General features: G+C 35.0%; 1 protein-coding gene across 1 annotated transcript in view; it reads right to left on the bottom strand.

Moving 5' to 3' along the window:
* Positions 1-25,265, bottom strand: part of LOC144968029 (cation-independent mannose-6-phosphate receptor-like) — a 48,618-nt gene extending 23,353 nt beyond the window's left edge. The window contains exons 1-20 of the mRNA XM_078905980.1: positions 24,952-25,265; positions 23,884-24,172; positions 21,780-22,008; positions 20,659-20,873; positions 19,184-19,346; positions 17,361-17,562; positions 16,017-16,120; positions 14,654-14,818; positions 13,796-13,933; positions 13,354-13,497; positions 12,252-12,389; positions 11,575-11,746; positions 10,896-11,183; positions 8,544-8,703; positions 7,655-7,822; positions 6,034-6,288; positions 5,175-5,340; positions 4,118-4,426; positions 2,875-3,065; positions 1,211-1,294 (exon numbers count right to left, since the gene is read on the bottom strand). Of these exons, the coding sequence (XP_078762106.1) occupies positions 1,211-1,294; positions 2,875-3,065; positions 4,118-4,426; positions 5,175-5,340; positions 6,034-6,288; positions 7,655-7,822; positions 8,544-8,703; positions 10,896-11,183; positions 11,575-11,746; positions 12,252-12,389; positions 13,354-13,497; positions 13,796-13,933; positions 14,654-14,818; positions 16,017-16,120; positions 17,361-17,562; positions 19,184-19,346; positions 20,659-20,873; positions 21,780-22,008; positions 23,884-24,172; positions 24,952-25,088 (3,717 nt within the window). The 5' untranslated portion in view covers positions 25,089-25,265. The remainder of the gene's footprint in view (positions 1-1,210; positions 1,295-2,874; positions 3,066-4,117; positions 4,427-5,174; positions 5,341-6,033; positions 6,289-7,654; positions 7,823-8,543; positions 8,704-10,895; positions 11,184-11,574; positions 11,747-12,251; positions 12,390-13,353; positions 13,498-13,795; positions 13,934-14,653; positions 14,819-16,016; positions 16,121-17,360; positions 17,563-19,183; positions 19,347-20,658; positions 20,874-21,779; positions 22,009-23,883; positions 24,173-24,951) is intronic.

The following is a 25,265-nucleotide window of genomic DNA, read 5'->3' as shown; positions in this document are numbered from 1 at the left end:
TTTCTGAAATGGATGAATCAAGTCATCTATTTATATATCATATTGGTTTTAATCGAAGTGTACATAAACACAGTTCTGACATCCAAACCTACTTATGGGCCTAGTTTAACATTGTTGTATTGGACAATATTTTGCGCCATTTTTTTGTTGAGATTTCCATTACAACAATGAGCCCATAAGGAATTGGGTTATCCTACAAATTAGTGCACGTCGGTTTTAATCCATTTATCTCTGCCCATCTTTTTTTATTTAGATGAATTTGTTGACAAGGAGAATAAACATTGATGTTCTTGTAAATGTTTTTCCATTGTAGTTGCTCTACCAGGTGACCAGGAAAAAGGGTCATTCAAAACTAGATGGTCTATACCTTTACTAAATGATATCTTCTGTGGACCAATAATTACCTCAACTTCTGTTTCTTGTTAGCCACGGCTACAGAAAGCTATTGGACAATTTACTCCTCCAGGTGTTTCTCGTGTAATGAGTTAGTTATCTTATATTTATATTCTTGTTTGTCTTACCTCTAAGATAAATGTGGCAAGCCATGAAAATGTGGATGGCATAAAAAAGGTAATTCCAGTAACACAACCAACAATTAAAAACATAACAGTCGTATTTTTTACCCCCAAAAAAAAATTAATAAAAAAAATAATAATAAATAAATAAAAAAAAAAAAAAATTAAATAAAATAAAATAATAATAATAATAATAATAATAATAATAATAATAATAATAATAATAATAATAATAATAATAATAATAATAATAACAATAATAATAATGCACTCTTATAGAGCGCACGGCTCAACCATGAGGATCTTGGCGTTCTACATCAACACAAAGTAATATTAAAGAAAATACATGAAATAAAAAAATAATAATAATAATAATAATATAAAATGTGTACATCAGCCTAAGCTGCCAAGATTCACCCTTCATGTTAAACAAATGGTTGTGTTGTAGTGTTACAGAATTGGATACTGAAGTTCAACATTAACTGATGATTTTTTTTTTTTTTTTTAAAGATAATTTTCACAATTTTTTAAAAACTCAAGGCTAAATAATAGAGTGAGGGGTTAGGGGAAAATTGCACATCTCTACCCCAACCCCTCAACGAAATGGCTTTGACTAGGCTGATATTAAAGCTAAAGTTTATAATGTTATACAACCAAATAGCAGTATTGTGTGAATTATTTGTTCTGCAACTTACATGCTGTGGGCAGGCACTGGGGGTTTTCCAGATGAATCTGTATTCACAGGTTTCCACACTTTCTGACTCAAATGCCGGGCTGTCCTGAAAGACAAGATTGCAATAAAAACATAAATAAACACAAACAATCAATGTTCAAGGGTGTGTGTGTGTGTACCCATCTTGAAATTCAGGGTTTTGTTTCTTATTTATTCCATTGAAATTCCTTAAGTTCTTGGTTTAGTGTATTTGTTAATCGAATAAAAGAAGAAAAAAAAAACAAACACTCTAACATGTCAATTAACAAAATTTCTTACAAATTTTCAAAATCTCAAAATTTGCATCAAAAGTTTTGTACAACGGTGTATGTGTCCCTAACTAAAATAGGAATAATTTCATTCATCATAATTATTTGATGATTTCTTAATTGACACAAAGCTTTAAGGCAATAAAAAGTAACATTTGTCACACAATAAGAAGCCCTATGTTCCACAAGGAATGTAAAGGATTAAATGATGAATGTCACACAATTAAACAAAACAGCAATTTTAAATGGCATCATAATAATATCATGTCCTGCTGGGGGCAGGAGATAATAATAATAATAATAATGCTGAAAACTTATATAGCGCTATAACTCCGAGACACCAGACTCTAAGCGCTTAAATTACAAATTATTTTGGCTGAAACATAATCATTTACAAACACAAGCACGCACACACACACACACACACAATACACAACACAAACCAAAGCTATCATGCTTCTCATACCATCTACTAAAATCGAAACAGATATGTTTTAAGCGAACGTTTAAAAATAGACAAAGATTCTTTTTCACGAATGCTCTGCGGTAAGGCGTTCCAAATATAGGGTCCGAAATGAGAAAAGGATCTCATTCCAGCGTTTTTCTGAATTCGAGGGACAACTAGTTTTGTGGAATCACTGGCCAAACGTAAGGGGCGTGGTTTTGAATATCTTTCAATTAGTTCCAAAAGGTAGGAAGGGGCAGTACCTTCAAGACAACGATACACTAAAACACAAGCTTTGCAGGTCATGAAGTAGAGGTCCGGCAGAGTCGCACCTACGCTTCATGAATACTAGTCTAGCAGCGCTGTTTTGGACAATCTGAGATATACATAAAGCCTTGTGAAGTGCACTGGGCATTGTGGGACTGTGGAAATGAGCTGTTTATGTAGTAGTCCGTCAGAGTCTTGGAGCCCATGGGGCTAGATTTTATCCAATGTCTGAAATGTTAAATGAAGAGTAACAATTGCTTTCTACCCTCAGGACAAGACACAGCCAATTACAAAGTGGGCCCAGCGACCAAATCACCTCTGGGAGGAGAAGGGGGTCATAAAAAAAAAACCATGACTGCGCACAGGAATCAATTACAGTCCCTTTTCTTGTGAAGTGAGTCGTAGTCCTTCAGAGCCATTAGGCCTATGAAACCGAGTTTATCCCGGTTTCTATAGCGTGAAACAGACATTAGCAATTGCTTGCTATCATTTGGATAGGATGCTAGTTTACACCAAATCAAAGAGACCCAGCTACCCAATCACTGCTGGGTGGACAGGGGGGTCAGAAAAAAATCTCAACTGCACCCGGGATCAATCTCAGTCCCTTTGCATGTGAAGTGAGTGCTAAACCAATTTATGTAAATGTGAATATTTATTGCAGTTTACCTCCACACCACTGCAGACAAAGGTAATTCTAGTAGACCTGAAGGACTCCCTATCCGTGCCAACATGACACTTATCTCCCCCTTTGTAGACAATCGTGATGGCACTGCCATCGCCGGCTGCCACTGGCTTGGATTGGACATATCCCATATTGAAGCTTTTATCTCCAGTCTGGCAACCTCCCACAGCGCCACCTGCAGGGTGAGAAATTAAACATAATAATAAACATGATCTAATTATCAATTTAGGAGAAGACCGAGAGAAATATGTATAGAAGAGGACATTTACTAAATGGAAGAGGAAAAATGGGGTTTGCAATCAGTCAGGAGGCAGGTCGTCATGTCTCGTCATACTTGTTAATTATTGCTGTTGGCTAGGGACCCCTTGCAAAGCGCTGTATAAAAGCTCAAGTTTGTTTTTTTACTGCTGCAGCCAACAGGACAGTCTGGAGAAAATGTTTTTCATGAAAATCCACCCACAAAAGGTTGAAAAAAAGAATACAAGAACATTCGATAATTGACAATTGCTCACCAAGGAGAATAGGGCTATGAACCCATTTTCTCCAGACTGTCTTGTCGGTTGCAACAGTACAAATAACGTTAGCAATTACATAGCGCTTTGCAAGGGATCCCTACCCCCCACCTCTACCCTGTGACTTATTGTCCAGTACTAGTAATTTTGAGTCAGCAGAATGTGTAGAATTCATGGCTATCGTTTTGATATTGTAACGAATAAACAATGAATTCAAGAAAGTACATCTTATACCCCGGAGTAGCTTATGGTATTACAAACTTGATTTTTCAAATATTGGGTGGTGCATCTTACCCAGAAAATTTAGTAATTATATTTGTTTGGCTCAAAATTAATATCCCAATAATTGAAAATTTAGTTTAAAAAGACAAGTACAAAAGACAGAAGTCAGTTCATCAAATAACTGAACGGATAACTATCACCAAACCTGTATTTTGTGCATAAACATTATAAATAAAAAATTAAAATTAAATAAAATTCCCTTTATTCATCCCATAGTGGAAATTTGTCTCAAGGGTCTATTCCAAGGGAAGACTGGAATAACCCAGGCATCAGCCACAATGCAATGTCGCATTGAGCTAGGGCGAGGTGACTGGCTCAAGGGCACACAGCGCAACAGCGGGTGATTGAACTCTGTACCTTTCGGGTACCAAGCAAAGACCGTACCACTGAGCTAACCTATAATCTATTTCAAACTCTTTGCTAGATACCTTACCTGGGCAAGTCATGAAGAGAGTGGAGACTACTGGACGACACACATTGATATGATACTTCAAATTGATGTGGGTCGGTCGAGTGTCAAGGACGATCCAGTTTTTATCCTCTCTGGCCAAAGGTGAAAGGTCATACTCTAGACCTTTATCATCTATGGCTTTACACTCCACAGGCTGTGCGGGGCAGGCTAAGGCCGTGTACACACGGAAGTTGACATTATAGGCCTCCTCCTCTTCAATACTAATTTCAGGTTCTTGAGCAGTGCGCTTGCAGTAGAAATTAAGAGTATATTGCTTCTCTTGGCCAGATGCTGAAAATGTTTGAAAAGATATTATTTTATACACAGTATTTAGTTTTTAGGTACATATCATTCCAATATATTAAATATTTGTTAAAAAACAGATTGTGAACTTTTCATTGTTTTTGCTGCATTTACTGTTCTTGTTGCTACTTCAGGAGCCTGAAACATAAGAGCTCTGATACAATGAGTATGTGACTGCCCTGTACATCAATAAGACAGATAATTCAGTCAGATAAAACTGAAGCAAAACCCAACAATGTGGTCCATACAATTGATAGAGCGCTCGACTAATGCTTGTAAAAATATATAACAAAAATGAATATAACATACGCATTTGTTTTCATTTGTTATTTGTTGTTGGCTAAAGAAGAGTTTTGACCCTGAAACATTTCGTGTTAGGTATTTTATTCTTTTTTGAAGCTATTGCATTCGTTTCAGTCTTTCACTCTGGTGGAAAGTAATTTGCATTTGACCAGCATATGCTAACTAATAGGTAGATAGAAAGCAATTGTAATTATCCACTTGCATCTTTCGAATATGAAAATTGAGAGTGATAGTCAGTTTTACATTGACATAGTCCGTCAAGTTTTTTTGTTGTTTTTTTTTAAGAAGAAGAAGAAGAAGAAAAAGGGGTATGAGGAAGAGGAGGAACAAGAAAGAGGGAGAGGAGTAGCGGGTGAGAACAAGAAGAAGGAGGAACTATGATAAACCCAGCTCCATGGGCTTTATGGCTCTGATAGAATGCACATCAATTTACCAATATTAGTCTTTCCCTTGTAGACCAGGGTCATTTTCCCAGCACTAGAAAACGTCATTTCACTGGTCAAGGCAGCCACAGCAGATGAGTCTTCACACACAGACGTTGGCTTTGATCCCTCAAACTTGCCACATACATTGTCAGAAAGTGCGCTACAAATGTTCAACTTGAAAGAGAGAAATAAGAATTTGAAAATAACATCGACTAATTCAGTTGTCCACATATTTGCTTTTTCTTATACCTGTTGTTTGTTTGTTTGTGATTTTTTTAAAGTCCTTTAATGATAAGGAGCATGATGCAATGAAAAATAATTTTCAACAATTCCATGCATTCAATAATGAATTAGATTAGCACAGGGCAAGAAGAACTGAAATCCTTTGACAGCTCAAGAACTGTCCGCATCTCAAAATCAACGATGTATCATCCCTTGAATGTATCAAATAATAATAATAATAATAATAACAATAATAATAATAATAATAATAAATAATAATAATAATAATAACATAATAATAATAATAATATATAATAATAATAATAACAATAAATAATAATAATAATAACATAATAATAATAATAACAATAATAATAATAATAATAATAATATAATAATAATAATAATAATAATAATAATAATAATAATTTTAATAACTAATGTAAGATTTAAAAAATCATTTTCATCTTTTTTGGTTTTTTTTCATATTCTAATAATTTCTCTTGCATTTGTATATTTTGGAAAAAAATTACATACTATAATTGAATGATATTTCATACTGGCTGGAAAGTCATAAGTTAATCAACAAAAATTAAATCACCCAACCCAAATTTAGAATATTATAAGATTTCATCATCCTCTCACCTTGTATGTCTTTTTGCCGTTACTGGATTTCACCTCGTAAAATTCTTCTCCTTTCTTTTTCAGCGGCATGAGATTGAACATGAAATCAGAGTTGGGGTCCTTAATAGAGCAGGCTGATGTATTGGCCTCTGTGGATTTGCCACCTGTATCTTTGCCACCTGGTTCAATGTGGTCAACTGGGCATGCAGCGGATGTTTCCCAAATTAGGGAATACTCGCACGGTTTGATGAGTTTGGGAGTCAATGGCTCTCCGTTCTGAGAATACAAAATAACAGTGAATGAAGATATGCTCAAGTGAGGTTTCAAACTCAGTCGAATGTCCAAAAAAATTTTCATATTTATTCTTTGTTCATAGTTCCCTCAAATTACGGTTTCATCAAACTTTTTTTTGCATGTCCTGAGGAGTTCAAGGAAACTGTGGTCAAGTGTAAAAACCAAACTATTTCACATCTATAAGCCCCTAAAAACTTGTATCTATGTGAAGCTATGTGATCAAGTGGTATGAAACTCTACTTCATATTGGAATGTCCAGGGTTTGAGTCCTGCTCTGAGCGGCGCATAGTTCAGTCCTTGGAAAAGGCTCTAAACTCATATTCTTTCACCGTACTCAAGTGTAAAATGACTACCTGGCTGTTAACAGCGTTGACAGTTGTCATATCTTGTCCTACATATTAACAGCACTGTTGTTGGCTAGGGAACCCTTGTACAGCGCTTTGAGCATGTTTAGTGGATAACGCATTATGAAAATGCTCTTATCTTTGTTTAATTTTTTTTTAAAAGATACATCAATGACAAGATGCCCCACTCAGTTTCATTTAAAAATCTGATCTTGACAAAAATCTAATATGTGTTTCAAATAATATTTGTGTTTCTTTATAAACAAGTCAACAGAATGGCCACTTGTTTGGTTCAGATATTGACTAAAATCATTTCTAAATGACTTTGAATTGATTCCACAAGGCTCGTGTCAATTTCTAGATTAGATTTCAGAAGCCATTACCATGTTATAAAATGTCAAGTATTTCTCTTTAAAATTGCATTCAGTATTTTACAAGGCCAAGGCAATGGACAACCTTTTGATACTTCACTAAAAACAACATGATGTGTGTCTAGGTAAAAAACAACATCATTGAGATCACCCTTTACTACACTAAATATAACTCCTCCCCAATTTTTTTTTTTTAATGGAGCTAATCATACATAAACTGGCTCCTGAAGAGTTTTTGAATACATAGTGAATCAAAATCATTTATGTGTTGTAGCCAAGTTCTAATTTCTTCATGAAAAGCATAAAAACCCTTGTATTAAAGATTACTCTCGGGTAAAACAACCTGACTTCCACGAAAAGTAGTCCTTCATAGCCATGAGGTTCACGGAGCAGGAATTCATCCCAGTTCCTATAGCTAAAGCCAACAATAGCAATTGCTTGCTATCCTTTGGATAGGACACTTGTCTGTTGCAAAGGGGGGGGGGGTGTCAGAAAAAAAATCTCGACTTCACCTGCAATCAATCTTGATCCATGTGAAGTGAGTCCTCAACCAAGTGAGCTATCGGGACCCCAAGACTCCCACGAAGCAAAGATAGAAAGGTTAATGAAATGTTAAAGAATGAATACACATACCACGTTTCCTTTTGCACAGACCAAATGAATGGAGGTGGTAAACTTCTTCTTGACACCATTATCCTCACAATCATTACCACGAGTGTGCAGCAGTTTGACTCCGTTTGTTGATGTCTCTATGGTGGGGGCACTTTCAGCTCTACCAAGATTGGCATGAAACAAACTTTCCTGTAAAAATATATATTGAATTGAACCACATTGAAACATAATAGAAAAATATATGTGGAACTGAACCACATTGAAACATAATATAATTAGTAAATTAGTCTTTACTATCATACCCATAATAATCATACATTCTAATTTCAAGTATTGTTTTTTAACAACATGACTATTTAAACAACCTAACAAGTTTTTAGAGCAATTAAAATAATTAATATAAACCAAGAACTTTTGGGTAGGTTAATCACAAAAAAAAAATTATACCCTGCTGCCTAATTACCATTTGATATATATATATATATATATATATATATATATATATATATATATATATATATATATATATATATATATATATATATATATATATATATCAAATGGTAATTAGGCAGCAGGGTATAACTCTTTATATATATATATATATAATATATATATATATGAGAGGGTCTGGGTAAAGAAATCCTGACTAAAGACTTGTAAAATGTCCGTTTCAGTAGGAGCAGGTGATAAAATAAATGGTTTTCAGTAACAGGGCCACAAGATCCAAAAGACACATCTTCAATATTTTATTCTATTCTTCCAACTTCTCCCCTTTTAAAGGGAAAAATATACAAATTATTCATTAATACTATAGTTATCGTGATAACCGTATGGAATTCAACAACAATAAACAACAAACCAACAAACAAACAAAAAATAAATAAAAAATCAAAACGAAAAAACTCACTTTGCCATCTTTGTCTATTTTTGTAACACAGGCTGATGCAAAAGAACTACAGTGGTCTCCCTTTACTTTGGACAATGGCTGGCACACATTGATGTAGAATTTCTTCTTATTGTTGGGATCACTGCTGTCCACAAGTTCCCAGTTCTCTTCTTTTGATAAACTGGAGATTCAAAACATGACCTCAATAAAAAATATCAACAATACGGTAAACTGTAGAGAAAAAAAAAAAAGAAGAGAGAGAGAGAGAGAGAGAGAGAGAGAGAGAGAGAGAGAGAGAGAGAGAGAGAGAGAGAGAGAGAGAGAGAGAGAGAGAGAGAGAGAGAGAGAGAGGGGAGAGAGAGAGAGAGAGAGAGAGAGAGAGAGAGAGAGAGAGAGAGAGAGAGAGAGAGAGAGAGAGAGAGAGAGAGAGAGAGAGAGAGAGAGAGAGAGAGAGAGAGAGAGAGAGAGAGAGAGAGAGAGAGAGAGAGAGAGAGAGAGAGAGAGAGAGAGAGAGAGAGAGAGAGAGAGAGAGAGAGAGAGAGAGAGAGAGAGAGAGAGAGAGAGAGAGAGAGAGAGAGAGAGAGAGAGAAGAGAGAGAGAGAGAAGAGAGAAGAGAGAGAGATAGTGAGAGAGAGAGTGAGAGAGAGAGAGAAGAGAGAAGAGAGAGAGAGAGAGAAGAGAGAGAGAGAAGAGAGAGAGAGAGAGAGAGAGAGAGAGAGAGAGAGAGAGAGAGAGAGAGAGAGAGAGACCAGACTTTTTAACAGATTGCAAAATAGTTTGGCATGAATGAGAACAACGATGTACAAACAATTTTGACTTAAGTGAGAGGCCTCCACTTTTTTAGGCTGTTGAGAAAGCAGATTCATTGACGCAACTATTTAGTACTAATGAAACAACAAAATGGTCATTCAATCTATTTACAAAGAAGGAATTGTAAAACAATGCAATTTCTGATAGGCTAAACATTCCTTTGTACTGCATATAAGTAGTCCTTCAGAGCTATTGGGCCCATGGAGCCGGAGTTTATCCCAGTTTCTATAGTGTGAAACGGACAATAGCAATTGCTTACTACCCTTTGGATAGGATGCTAGTCTATCGCAAAGTACTTTCCACCAAATCTAACAGACTCAGCTACCTATTCACTGCTGGGTGGACAGGGGGTCAGAAAAAATCTCAACTGTACAGGGGATCGATCTCGGTCCCTTTGCGTGTGCAGCGAATGTTTTACCATGAACTATCCCATTTGAACTGCATACAGGGTTGCTATAATTATTACAGGGGATTGGATTAATGCCAAAGAAATCTAGAATTGTGCCAAATATTTTAAGGTGGATGGTTTGGAAGCAGCTTGCTTCTTTCACCAACCTAAACCTTCTATTTGTAGGAAGAAGTTATATTTCAAATAATCTTAAAATAGAAGTAAAGTAGCAAGCTCATGAGTAAATATTTGACTCGGATGGGTTTCTTCTTATGGGTAGAAAAACTGAACAGGAATTCCCAAATCTAAATCAATTATCGGGTTAAAGAAAAAAAAAAAAAAGAAAAGACGTTTAAGGGGGTTTTGGACCACAAAAAGTCTGGTTTGAATGGTGAAATTTTTCCTGACAAGACTTCAATGTGGTTTGACTCATAATTTCAGCTTCTACATTAATAAGTGCATTGTTTGCTCCACAAGCCCCCCAAGCAGATTCCCAAGTCACATCATGAATTGGAGGTCCATCTTTGATGCTACTGTAAATGTTTAATAACAATATGACAAAATAACAATCCATGAATATTTTAGAACCTTTTTTTTTTTGAGTAACATTTAGATATTAACACTTGACTGTCTCCCTCCCAGCTAAGGATCCCCATTAGGGCCAAGAAAATAAATCTGAGCATTATCAATCCAAAGTAGAGCAACATGGCAAGGGAAAACAGATGGAGGACACAGCATTGGTGGTCAGAAGACCCCAAACAGGTATAAGTTAATAAACCACTTGTAACACAATACATGAACCAGAGAGAGACATGGCACTATAAAACATAGGCGTGTTTTGGGGTTGTTTTTTTTAAATGCAAAGAAATAATGTCAATAAGAAAGGGAAGGAATTCCAATTATTAACCAAAATAAAAACCATTTTAATTAATGCAGTGATTAAAATATTCATAAATAAAAACTTTCAAGACATTAGGTATTCTTAATGATGCAAAGACTGAATATAAACTACTGAAAATTTCGAACATTCCTCATTTCCACAAAATGATTGAAGAGTTTAGGATATTTGTTTATCTCAGTGATGACTAACATATACCGATGACTAATCCGATGAGAGAAAAAAAAGAGAGAAAGTTTGACACAACACTCAGTTCAATTTCATTGTTTGAAATTACCTGGACAAATCATATTGCTTGTTAGTATGTGGGTCAGTCACCAGGCACTCCACAGGGGTGATTGGGCAAGCATAGCTTGTCTTCCATTCAAAGGCATAGGTAAAATCCTTCTCAATCAAAAAGTTAGGTTTGCCATTGCCAGCTTTCAAGTCGCACAGGAAGGCAATCTCCGCTATGCGATGTGGGTGGGCTGGGTTGTTGTAAACTTCTCCATGGACATAAGTTAAATTCAGAACACCGTCGTAATACTCAATCAATGCACCAGGCTCGGCAATCTTCTTGACTTGACTGAGAATAAAATTGAAACAAAGTTATTGTTGTTCTATTCATTATTATCATCATCACCATCATTATTATGATTATTATTATGATTATTATTATTATTATTATTATTATTATTATTATTATTATTATTATTATTATTATTATTATTTTCATTATCATTATTACAATCATTGTTAATATTATCATTACTATTATTATTATCATCATTTTTATTACCATTATTATCGTAATTATTACTAAAACTATCATTATTATTATCAATAATTATCATCATCACTGTTACAATGATCATTATTATCAACATCATCTTCACCATTATCATTACAATTATTGCTCATCTGAATTTAAATCATCTATGCGATTGCCGTGTCTACTACAATAATCAGATTCTTACTTTTTGTCTGAAATCTTGACCTGACACACTGAGGCATTTTTGTGTGGATCTACATCACATGGAGTGCTGCCTTTGAGTTCTTCACACACGTTTATGTAATATGTATAACCTTCTGCGTCTACAGAGTAAAAACCATCAGTCTTTTTAAGCGGTGACAAATCAAAGTGGTAGCCTGTGGAAAAATATTAGTTAAATTAAGTATTGATTTTACACAATATTCTCTTATCAATCAAATCAATTTTCACAATACAAAACAAAAAAACTGCTTGGCTCTTGAGAAAGCTATATTACTTCTCAGGTTTCATACATCTTTTCCAATGCATTCACTCCCTTTAACAAAATAACAATTCAAGGATATAAGTTAATGACAGTATATCAAGATCTACCCATCTTCAGTGACTTTTAACAAATTTAAAATTCAAGATTTAAGTTGTTGACGTAAATTAAGTTAACCCATGTTCAGTAATTGATAACTCTTAACAAATTTACAATTCAAGGATTTAAGTTAATGACAGTAAATTAAATTCTAACAACAGTCAGTAATGAATTACAAATCCAATGAATTTTCCTTATAAATTTGGTTTGAAAGATCATTCATTCAGGACATAGAATGAAAGAAAACACCAAGTTTTAAAAAATGATCTCTCTAGTTAGACAGACTAGAATACTTGACATACCTGCATCATCGTCATACACTTTACAATCGCTGCCCTTCTTATGCGACAAGATACAGGCAGCAGCAGTGTGCCACTCCAGTTCATGGTAACATTTATCTTCTGATTGGTGGACAAGTTTGGGAGCACTGTCCAACACACCTGAAAGGAAAGGGTGAGTTGAATTAATAGAGAGATGGCAAAGAAACAATGCAATAGAAAAATAAGTCTTTAAAAGGATAACATGGAGAAAATGCCAATGTTCTGTGTCCACTCTTGTTATAAATTAAAGCATATCCTGGAATGAATATAGAAGGGTGGCATTGATAGTAAACTCTGGCCCTGGCACTGTGTCCTTTTAAATATATAATCCCATTCAACCTAGAAAAAAAAGGGCTTATTCTTGGATTCTTGATGGTGGCAAGCTTTGGATTATATGCCCTTTTAAACAAATGGTATTACACCAACTCCAGTCCTTTCTTCTCTTGGAAGAATGACTGGCAATCAGTTATTCTTCGATTCTAAAGAAGAGTGGATCCAAGTACAGCGAGCGAGTGATGATGATTAGTATTTATTCTATTTGCAATTAAATTATGCAAGACATAATAATCCTGAGTACATGACTACATTCAAACTAAGGCCGCATAGCTCATAAGTCCACGTAGCTAAAAGACATGAATGACAAAAGGTTAAATGCTTCCTTCCATATGCCCCCCTTATCGACCTCATCTAAGAATCTATTGTTGTTGGAACCTAGTATAATATTTTGATCTGTCAATTAGGCAGCCAGCAAATAGAAATGTCTATTCCATGTAGCATAAAAAAGTAGCTCCCAACTCAATGGGGCTTAGTACACTAAATGATTTTAATATGGCTTCTTCCTTTTCAAACGTGACCATCAAATCTGTAATCATGTCATGGTGAACTAGACACCAAGAAATAGCAATCAAGATGGGCAAAATTATGAAATTTGAGTTGCATTTAAAAGAAATCACATTCAATCTCCTCCATAATAAAATATTAATTCAATTCATGTCTTTCAGCTAAATTGTAAAGGCAATGTATGGCTTTGATTTACCTTGACTTAATGCCAAACTAAAAGAGATGGGTCATATATTCAGCTTACCTGGCAGGCAGAAGAAATTGATGGTGGTAGTCCTGACACAGCCGTCGTCAATTTTGTCTCCATCCGTGTATACAAGTTTGAGGGAATCACTGTCTTTGTCATATTGCAAGCCTTGGGTGAATTTCCCTACACTTATCCCTTTGCCTGAAAGTAAGTAGGAGACAATATGTTGAGAAACCATTATCATTTATTTCCATCATTATATTTCTACAAAAAATATGATTTTCGAGAATTCAAAAACATTCTCACTGAAAAGAGAAAGTAATGCTGATATATACATTTACAAAATATTTAAAATAAAACATCAGTTGTACAGACCTTGTTCTGGAACTAATATAATGTTTTTGGCAAATTATAGTTTATCATTCACGAATATTATCCATGTGATATGCAAATCAAATTGCAACTACTAAAGACTTCGGCAATAAAAGGTCACCCTTACCGTCCTTGTCAATAGCACACATGGCAGAGCCTGGAGGACATTTTGAGGTCTCATCTTTCCTTAACACATCGTGGCAAACATTGACATAGAATGACTCATCCTCATGCCCCTCACTGACCAAGACTTCCCAATTGTTGCCTGAAAATCAAACATACCGAGTTTTAGAAGAATATGGTGTAATTTGAAATTCAAAAAGCATTTTTAAAACAGCGATTTTTTATCACTCAAAAAAAAGTTCATTGAACTTCTTTATAACATACAATATTTATGTCAGGATTTATGTCAATTATGATACAGAGGGAGAACACAAAACATTAAAAAATGTATTTCTACCTTTACTTATCTGACTCAGCAATTTCTACCATAAAAAACAGTCCATTTTCAACATATCAAAACAAAATTTTGTGTGAAAATGAAGATATTAGAATGCACACAACCCCCCCCCCCCCCTCCCCCAACGGCGATGTTAATGAAATTAATTTGCAAAACAAAAATCAAATCACATCTATCCATCAAATAAGTTGTGCTGTATAGATCCAAAAATGAATGTAACAGCTTCAATAAAGAACAAAATACCAAACACAATAGGTTTCAGACTCAAAACCCTTCTTCAGCCGACAACAAAAAGCAATGAAAACATAAATACATTACTAAAACACCAGAAGTGTATTTATGTTTTCATTGTGTTGGCTGAAGAGGGTTTGAGCCCAAAACCTTCTGTGTTTGTATTTTATTGGGGGTTTTTTAAGCTCATATATTCATTTTTGTTTATTACTTTTTACAGTCCACAACATCTCGTAGCTTAGTATCACTTTGAGCTGTTTATATCCGTATATATTTAAGTTTAAAATGACAAACCCTGTTCTTTGACCAAAGTGGATAAGTCAAATCGGTTTCCATTTGCCTCCACCCTGCAGCTGTCATAATTGGGATGGTCCAGGCAGGCATACTTGGTCTGCCAGGTAAACTGGTATGTGCAGTCCGTCTCATAGTCAAATACCGGATAGCCAATGCCGTCATTCTCTATAAAGTATTAAAAATATATATATATTAGGCTGTGCCAAAAGGTCGCTTCTGTGACGTTCACCACAAAAACACTCTAATACTGTTATTTTGACAGACTAAGGAAAAAAACGTGTTTTCATTAGTTTCAATCAGGTAATTAATGTAAAATAAACTAAAAACTGGCAGAATAGCAGAAATAGTTTCTCATAGGTTCAAAAAGGTGTGGACAGAGCATCAACTTTGTCTATACATTAAAAAGCCATGACAACTATATTTTTAATGCTAAGATCATCAGTTCCTTGTTTATTTTTCATTATTTCTCCCAGAAAATCTGAATTCTTTTCCTTACTTTTTTCCAAATAACTTAGCTTCAGAGTATTTTTTTAAGACCAATGTTACAAAATCGACCTTTTGTTTAATTATTTTTAAGGGTTTTACGGCACTTGCAACAAATTTAGGTCATATCAGTGCCAGTATAAAGGAAGAAAATGGGATATTAATAAATTTATAAAATTACACCTAAAGTACCCAAGAAAAAGTAAGACAAAGGGGAATTGCTTCAAATAGGGAACAGGTGTAGATTCTAAAAGCATACTACCATCACTGTACTTAGTTTGAGATCGCCCAAATGTCTAATCCTGACACAAGCATAGGTATCCACTAAGAGGAACACACTCAAATGTTTACAAATCATAATAAATGTAAAACAAAAATAATACAGTGCATAACAGAGAGATTATTTACAAGACAAAAAAATATCATTTTTCAAAACTCTATACATTTGACTGTTTCCAGCTAAGGTATTCCCAACCGGCCAAGGCCAGGACAATACCGAGTTATCTCATTCCAAGACAATAATAGAGACATGTTGGAAAACAGATATAGGGAGATAGAAGACACAGTAAGTACCTCCCTGCCCACTATGGGAGCCCAGGAACCCCATCCAGAACCGACCTTTTGACACAGCCTCATATAAACAATCAATCAGTATGTAATACACAATACCATTGTATAAAACAGGAAAATGGTGGAGATTACAACACCAAAGATAGAGAAAATTTGTCACTGCCAAAGTTCGTTAAAACAAAGAGATATAAAAATATACAACCAACATGACACAAAAGTAGATTGGGAAGAATTTTGTGAACCCAGACATTTTATTGAAAGATACACCAAAGCAGTGTCACATCATAGAAGCAAAAATGTGTATATATACCTGCTGATTTGTTACAATGAAAGTTGATATATGTCGACCTTCTGAAATTTGTATGACATTGATCGCCATTCCTGTACTTCAATATCAATTCACCATCAGAGTAGCTGGTGAAAAAAAACAAAACAAACAAAAAACAGCTTGAGCTTTTTTATATAACACAATATCCACTCAATATGCTCATCCCATGCTGGCAGCATCACTTAACACGTAGGACAACTCATCACACCTGCAAGTGCTATTACAACTTTTCGACAATTACAATGCCATGACTGGCCAGGTACTCATTTTACACCTGAGTAGTCTGAGAAAATGTGAGCAAAGAGCCTTTTCCACGTCTCAACTTTGCACCACCAAAAGCAAGTCTCGAATCAAGGAGAGAATACCAAAAATATTTCTTGGTTAATCAGACAATTCTAATAAATGATAACAAAATTCCCTTTATTCATCTGCAAGGGAAAGTTTTAATCAATAAAATTGCTGTGCTGCGTACTAACTTTCAGGTGCTGAATTGACCTAAAAAATCAGGTCTAAACATCGAAAAATATAACATATCATCCTCTTCTATAAAAACAGACTCAGTATTCAATGACACTGGGTAAATCTTGCAATGTTACAAATTTGTTTGTTTCAGTCATATTATCCTTCCGATACTGTCAGGAGCAAAAATGAGCAATAGGAGAAACTTTATTACTTTACTTACTACTACTATCAATATTATAATCTTTAATTTTATTAGTATTATTACTATCATCAATTATAATTTTTATTATCATCATCATAATTATTGTTATTATCATTAATATTATTATCATAATGTGCGGCTATGTGGTCTTGTGGTATGACACTCGCTTTCGGATCGGAAGGTCCTGGGTTCGAGCCTAGCTCGGTGCATAGTTGAGTCCTTGGAAAAGACTCTTTACTCACATTCTCTCACCGTACTCAGGTGTAAAATGAGTACCTGGCCGTTAACAGCGTTGTCTTTGTCCGAAAAATTGTAATATCGCCTAACAGGCGTTATGTCTCGTCCTACATGTTAAATGTTGCTGTTGAACAGGGACCCCTTGTAAAGCGCTTTGAGCACGTTAAGTGGATATTGCGCTATATAAAAGCTCAATTTAGAATTTAGAATCATCACCATAATAATTATTATTATTATCATCATCATTATTAATATTATTTTTAATAATAATGATAATAGTAACAATAATAATAATAATAATAATAATAATAATAATAATAATAATAATAATAATAATAATAATAATATTTAAAAATTGCTTAATTTCGTGAAATGAGTATAAATAACAAATAATCACTGCTGAAGAAAAGATACATAAAACCTACACCAATTTTCCATGCTGTTTTTCTCCAAGATCTTTTGAAAATGTGTCATCGCCGTCTTTTCTTTGACATACAGACGACTCTCCACCTGTTGCATGGCCGCATGGAAAGCCTAAACTAGAGCAAACGTTGATGTAGTATCTGTAGAAATGTTCACCACCCTTGTCCGTCGATGAAGCATTCACCATGTATGGGAATTGCGATACTGTTAAGGATATAATTGTGATGGTTAAAAATTAATCAACTCAATTATTTTGGGGGGTTTGTTTTTTTTTCTGATGAAGATGTGCATACAATACTAATTATAGAAATCATGCGAACTCTAAAACTACACCAAGGAAAATAAAGATTTTGAGATTGATAATTTTGATACCTATTTTTTTTCAAATGTTTTAATGCAATGGTTTAAGAACTTCCATGACTCCAGAAGAAAACATTAGCAATGTTCAACGATGTCCCAATGCAACAGTAGCAATGTTCCACGATGTTCCAATGCAACAGTAGCAATGTTCAACAATGTCCCAATGCAACAGTAGCAATGTTCAACAATGTCCCAATGCAACAGTAGCAATGTTCAACAATGTCCCAATGCAACAGTAGCAATGTTCAACGATGTCCCAATGCACCAGTAGCAATGTTCAACAATGTCCCAATGCACCAGTAGCAATGTTCAACAATGTCCCAATGCAACAGTAGCAATGTTCAACGATGTCCCAATGCTATTTTATTCTTTCTAGAGGAACATTTATTGTTATAACACTCTAGTCTTTGCAAATAAGAAAGAAAAAAAAAAAAAGAAAAAGAAAAAAAAAATCTGTTCAAATGTTATATTTCCGACATGCCTACCCTCAATTTCAAACTTCAGGGACATTTTACAGGTAAAACCTTAAATTTCAGGAACAATAAATTGTGTGATAGTAATGTCTTAAAAAAAGACAGTCAAACATTTGATATCAAGAGCATAACATAGTTAAATTGTTGCCAGGGGTAATTCTTTGTATTTATGCGGTTGTGGTGGTTGTAGTAGTGTCGGTAGGAAAGATGGTGAGGTAAATGTGGTTGGAATGATGATGCAACAGTGGCAGTTCAAGTGGTGATGGCGATTGTAGTGGTGGTGGTAGGAATGATGTGGTGACGGTGGTTGTAGTGGTTGTGAAAGGAATGATGACGGTTGTGATAGTATTGGTAGTTGGGGTGATAATGTGGTGGTTGTGGTAGCATTGGTGATAAAGATGATAATGATGAGGTAGCTTTGTTGTTGGGGACCATGATATGGTAGTGGTGGTTGTCATAGTGATGGTAGGAATGATTATGTAGTGGTATTGTGGGTGGAGATGATATGACATCGTAATAGTTTTAATACAGTGGTTTACGGTTGCATAAACTTTTAAATTCCAGAGGTGGTAATATAACTGTCTATTTTTTTTTAATTTCCAGGACAAAAAGAAAATGTACATATTGTCCAGGACAGCCAATATTTTTTTCACATTTCTGGGACAAATCCGAAAATTCTGAGATGGTTGGCATGTCTGCAGTAGATAGAAACCAGTAAAGGGGAAATATCTTTATCTTTCATCTTCTTCTATATTTAAACTTGATGCAATCAGGAGACTTTCCATATTTCACAACTGAAAAGTGCAATTTATCCTATGGCGTTATTCTTAAATATGAGCTTCAGTTAATAGAACTTTTTTAACGAGTAGTAGTAGTAGTAGTAGTAGTAGTAGTAGTAGTAGTAGTAGTAGTAGTAGTAGTAGTAGTAGTAGTAGTAGTAATAACAATCGTCATCATCATATTTACCACACAGTAAAGTTTTAAAAACTCACATTTCACTTTTTGTAGAGGAGAAAGATCAATATCAATATCATGCTGAGCGCTGGTGAGTTGACATGTTTTACTGGTGATGTAATCCACAGGGCAAGCATATTCTGTTACCCAGAGTATCTCATACACGCACAGAAAATCTGATATCAACACTGGATCTTTGCTCTGAAACCATTCAAAATTATTGACATCAATTGTAACACAACCTTTCAAGTTTTTAAACAGCAAACACCGTACAGGAAAGACAAGTGAAAATGGGACAATTATTTCATATTCCTTATACTAAAGTAAATGCTTGTGTGTTTCAGTGGAAGTAAAAGGGAAGAGATTGGGATGGTCAAAAAATTCTAGATTTACAATTAAAGCATCCAAGAAAAAGTAAGACAAAGGAGAATTAAGTTAAATAGGGAATGTGTAGATTCCAAGAGCATATCATCAATGAACTTAGTTTGAGATCACCTGAAAGTTTCACTCAGACACCAGCACAAGATCCCACTAAGAGTAATACACTTAACTGTTTAAAAGACATGTCCTAAACAAAACATGTAACTATCAGTACATAACAGAGAGATGATTTACCATGAAAAAAAATATCACCTCCCAAAACTAACACTATAAATTTGATTGTTTCCCTCTCAGCCAAGGACTCTGGCACGGCCAGGACAAAAAGTAATCCTATTCCAAGACAAAGACAGAAATCAACTCAGAAACCAGATATATGGGAATGGAAGACACAGCACGGGAGGTCAAAATAATCTGTCAATACAGTAGATGTTGAAAAAGAAACTGACCACATTTAACTAAGTTTCAGAGATAGAGGTAGCAATTAGACAGCAAATGGTCTTCCACGACTAACAAACAAAAAGTCTATAAAGTCTAAAAATTCTTTTTTTAAATGAAATTATAGAAGAAATATGTTATGTCAATCTTAACTATCAAATCTTTACCATTTTTCACATAAATAATTACCTACAAATGCATACGAAAGGTTGAGATTTAATGAACCAAAAGTTTTTCATTCCAATTCCGGTGAGGTTTGGACTTGACTAAAAATAATTCTGTAGATTAAGATCACACTGTATAAGTAAAACGTTGTGAGCAGAGGATATCAGTCTATAACAGATAACATGACCTAGACAGCAACAACAAAAAAAAAAGCTTTTATATGGTGCAATATCCACTATATGTGCTCAAAGGGCTTTACATGGGGTACCTGGCCAACAGCAACAGTTAACATGTAGGACGGGACATGCCGCTTGTTACGCGATATTACAATTTTTTCAGACAGAGACAATGCTGCTAACGGCCAGGTACTCATTTTACACCTGAGTAGGTGAAAGAATGTGAGTAAAGAGCCTTTTCCAAGGACTCAACTATGCACCAAGTGAGGCTTGAACCCAGGACCCTCCGATCCGTAGCGAGTGTCATACCACAAGACCACATAGCCGCACAAAACCAATTGTCATCATCATCTTACCCCTCCCCTCTGTGGACACTCAAAGTTGATTACTGTCTTTGGTTTGCCCGCACAACCTGTCACTTCCACACTTGATTCATACACGAGCTGGACACCAGAGCTAGTCGTTTGTAGCCGCTGAGCGGGTTCACCGAATGATGACCCACTAGAGTCAATAACTCTGCATGCCGCAGCTCCAGATGGACAATGGGAAGAGCTGTCATCCGTGGCAGTTCCTGACATGGATGTGAAAACAACACAAAATATAGAACTTCATTCATAAGGGAAAAAAAAATGTAAACACATCTAAAATTTTATCTGGATCAAATATCATCATATAATCCAGTCGAGTAAACAAATAGAAATAGAAAATATGTGAATAATTGCCAACAAAACGTAAAAAGGATTTTGTTATTTCTGGTATTCAGAAAAGGAGAAAAATGGAAAAGAAATATATAGATCAATGAAAATGTCTGAGAAAGGGAGGGGGGTTAACCGTTAACCTAAAAAGAAAATAGTGATGCCTCAATAGAGTAAAGATCTGTCAGACTAATAACGATTGCCGAGAAAAATAAATAAAAGCGTTCTGTGTGGTCAGAGGAATAAAATGTTCACTAAATTCAAACTTAGATGACTATAAGAGAACTTGGTACAGTTCTAAGAAGTATCCCCAGTCTCAAGTCATATCAATTGGGTCACTCGATCATACCCATCACCTCATGAATACCAATGGCTTGGTGACAGTTCGATGTCACATCACTTAACCTATTCAAAACGCATACAAATATGCTATATATGGAGACTAGACTATCTCTTTATGTTATAACTGACAGTTGCATTTGACAAGGCCTCAATGAATGATTTGATGACAACAGATTACTTGGGACTTGTGAAGGGCAGGCCCAAAGTTACCTAGAGTCAATTTCTGAAAAGCAAACCACCTGGCTCAAATTTATATCAAGTTTCAAACCAAGCACTTCATAGGGGAATATATATTTTGTGGTGATTTCTGCCACTATAACATTGGCTTGGGCAATACATCTCTCAAAATATCTCACAATCTAACCAAGAATTGTTATGGTATGCATCATTGACAATAATACGACTGTTTCAAGATCACCAATAATTCACGTCAAACTAACCTGCTTTTATATCCCTACAGACATTGATGTAAATTTTTCGGTTGTGAACCTCATCAACAAGATGTCCACCTGTTAACTTGGTTAAAGGTGCAAGGTCAATCAAATGCCCATCCTTCATGACTGTACAGGCAACTTCTTTTTCTGAAGTTTTTAAGTCTTTGCAAAACATATATGACTCCCATTCAAAATGCACAGAACAGCCCAAATCCCCCACATAGTATGGATGACCCTGAAAGTGAAAAAAAAAAAAGATAAGATTATTTAAAACTTACAACTTAAAGAAACGTTTTTTATAAAATTTCAGAGAGGGTAACAAATAATATTTAAAAATATTGAATATTAGTTACATTATCCATCCTTGTGACTACATCCAAACATCAAAACTCAAACCTTAACAATCCACACATGTCATGTAATTAACTTACTCTCCCCACACCCCATGTTTCAATTTTTTTATGCATGGCTATATGATCTTGTGGTATGACAATCGCTTTAGGATCGGAAGGTCCTGGGTTCGAGCCTCACTCGGCGCATAATTCAGTCCTTGGAAAAGACTCTCTACTCACATTCTCTCATCTCACGCAGGTGTAAAATGAGTACCTGGGCGTCAACAGCGTTGTCTCTGTCGGAAAAATTGTAATATCACCTAACAGGCGTTGTGTCTCATTCTACATGTTACATGTTGCTGTTGGTCAGGGACCCTTTGAAAAGCGTTTTGAGCACATTTAGAGGATATTGCGCTATATAAAAGCTCCATATGCATAATACATCTTATTCTTCCAAATTTTCAATCAATCCAGTTCATGTCAAATGGGCTAACTATGACTTTCATACAAAATACAATCTTAAAATACCATGGATCCCATACTGATGGAATTCAGATCGATTACAAAAATTTAAAAATTCACACTATTTCAAAAAAAAAAAAAAATTATTTAACATTAGTTATGGAACAAGAGTTCAATAATTTAATAATAGCTTTATCAGCAAAAAGACCCAAGTGTCAATGAAGCCTAAGTCGAATTGCTGTCACTGCTCTCATAGTGCAACTGCGGTAACATCTGGTGTCAGATTAGAGTAAAACCACACCACACCATTCCAAGTGGCAGGAAGTAACTTCAGGAATCCAGCATGCATGGATCCGTCATTGGACCACTTCTCTTCGTCATGTAAATAAATGATTTACCTGACATTGTCGACTCTTCAGTTTAGCTCTTTGCTGGTGACAAGAAAATATTCAAAATCATAAAAGAAGAGATTGATAGGGATAAACAGCAAGATGACCTGAGGAAACCAGAATCTTGGAGTGAGAATGTATACTCAAATTCCACCCTGATATGTGTAAAGTCCTGCATGTGGGCAAAATTAAACTAAGAGATGACTTCAAATACACTTTACTCGGTATTCAAATGAAATGGGTTAATGAAGAAAAGGTCATTGGTGTCACTATAGATGAGAAATTAATTTTTGACAAGCATGTCAGTGAAAAAGTTTTAAAAAACAACTTTGTATTTGCCGTCATCAGATGCTCATTCCAATGTCTAGACAAAAAGGCATATTTTCCCCCTCTACAAAGTGCTTGTGAGATTGCACTTGGAATATGCAAACTCAGTTTGGGATCCTAAAATAGAAAAATTCAATGAGCAAATTGAAGGCATGCAAAGGAGGGCCAAAAAAAACAATTGCCGGGACTAGGGTCGCTAGATTATGAAGAAAGACTGAAGAAACTGAATATACCAACGTTGAAATTTGAAATACAAAAGGTATAAGGGGTACATGATAGAACTATACAAGATAACAAGTGGTAAATATGACCAAAGCATAACAGAATTTATTACATGGAGGAAAGATTTCTTTATAAGAAAAGATACCGGAGGTAACAAAAATAAACTGCACACACAAATACCAAGATTTGATGTGAGAAAATACAGTCTCACTGTGAGATCAACTAAAACATAAGACATTCTCATTCTACCAGATTCTGTTGTGAACGCAAAAGCCCTTAACACCTTCAAGAATAGACTAGAGAAATAGAGTCTTGCAAAGAGGAACGACAAGGACCTGTGCTGGAAACAAACAATAAATAAGTTTTTAAAATACTCACCAGAGTCTTTCCACACTTGAAGTAAAAAATTGAAGTGTATTTCTCTCCTTCAAAATCGGGGCATGACTGTCCTTTAAGAGCAAGCATGAGTTCTCCATTTTGATTTCCAGTTGATGCAATAGCATTAGCTTCAAAGTTGCCATAATTTATCACTGTTCCATTGGGATATTTGGCACATACAGATGTTCCATCAGGACAGTCACCTCTCTCTTCACTGCTTAATTTACTACAAACGTTTATTGTAAATGTAGCATTTGTGAAGTCATTGATTGTTTCCCAGGGGCTAAATCTGTTAAAACGAAATAGAGAGTCTTTTTAAAACATAATTTGAGGAGTGTTTATAAGTACAACTACATGTCTATTGTTTGTATTTAAAAAAAAATACAACTTGTATTTTAATATCATTCTTTATTAAATAACCAGCTAAATGTATTTTCGTATGCCAAAAGTTTCGTGGTATTGGTTTTATCATCATGGTGCTATCTACTGAATAAAGGACGAGAGAGAGAGAGAGAGAGAGAGAGAGAGAGAGAGAGAGAGAGAGAGAGAGAGAGAGAGGGGGGGAGTGAGATATATTTTATTGTTAAGAAAGAGGGGAAACTAATGGTAGCAGCCGCATACAAGGCCTATGTCTATCTATCGCATGATAATGATGATAAAAGCAACATTTAATTTGACTAATTTCCTTCCTCCTTTGACTTTTTCTCAAACTCAAATGTCCTTGTTATTATTATACTTCTATTATGAATGGGTTACAACTTTATCACAATAGAATATGACCGAGTATTTTAGAATAAGAGGCATAAAACCGTTCATGATGATGATTAATAATGTATCTTTCTTCTTTATCATAATGGGTAATCAGTCTAGATGGTGACTATCTGGTGAGTGGTCATTCATTTGAACTTGGAACTTGCAATTATGAAACTGCACTGCTGCTGAGATCACAAGAGCTTTGGCGCTAATGTTTCGAATAATTTGCTGAAAGCATCATAATTTAGAGAGGAATTTTTATTTGAAAGAACGATATGAAAGGATATTAATTTTATGGAATAAACAAAAACTTGCCTGCCAATATCTTTGAGGTCGTAGCCATTACGAATACATTCCGCTGATGAACGATGATATAACAAGAGTGCTTGCGCAAAAATGATGTATAGTAGAAATGAATAGAAAGTATAATTCATTTTCTTGTCACGCGGCATAATGGAATGCCTTCACAAAGAGATCAGGCCGAAAGTGACAAGACAAATAAAATTGTGTCGACACTTCTATTTTTTATCACTTTAGTGTAAATGTACACAAACTAGGCTACATGATTTGCTGATACAATCTCCGGGATAAAAAGATTGCCAATAATTGTCATATGACTTTACGGTGTC

The sequence above is a fragment of the Berghia stephanieae genome, chromosome 3 (genome assembly GCF_034508935.2).
Source record: "Berghia stephanieae isolate SIO BIC M18660-M18661 chromosome 3, UCSD_Bste_1.3, whole genome shotgun sequence".
NCBI classification, from domain to species: domain Eukaryota; kingdom Metazoa; phylum Mollusca; class Gastropoda; order Nudibranchia; family Aeolidiidae; genus Berghia; species Berghia stephanieae.
This window is presented reverse-complemented; position numbering and strand designations above follow the sequence as displayed.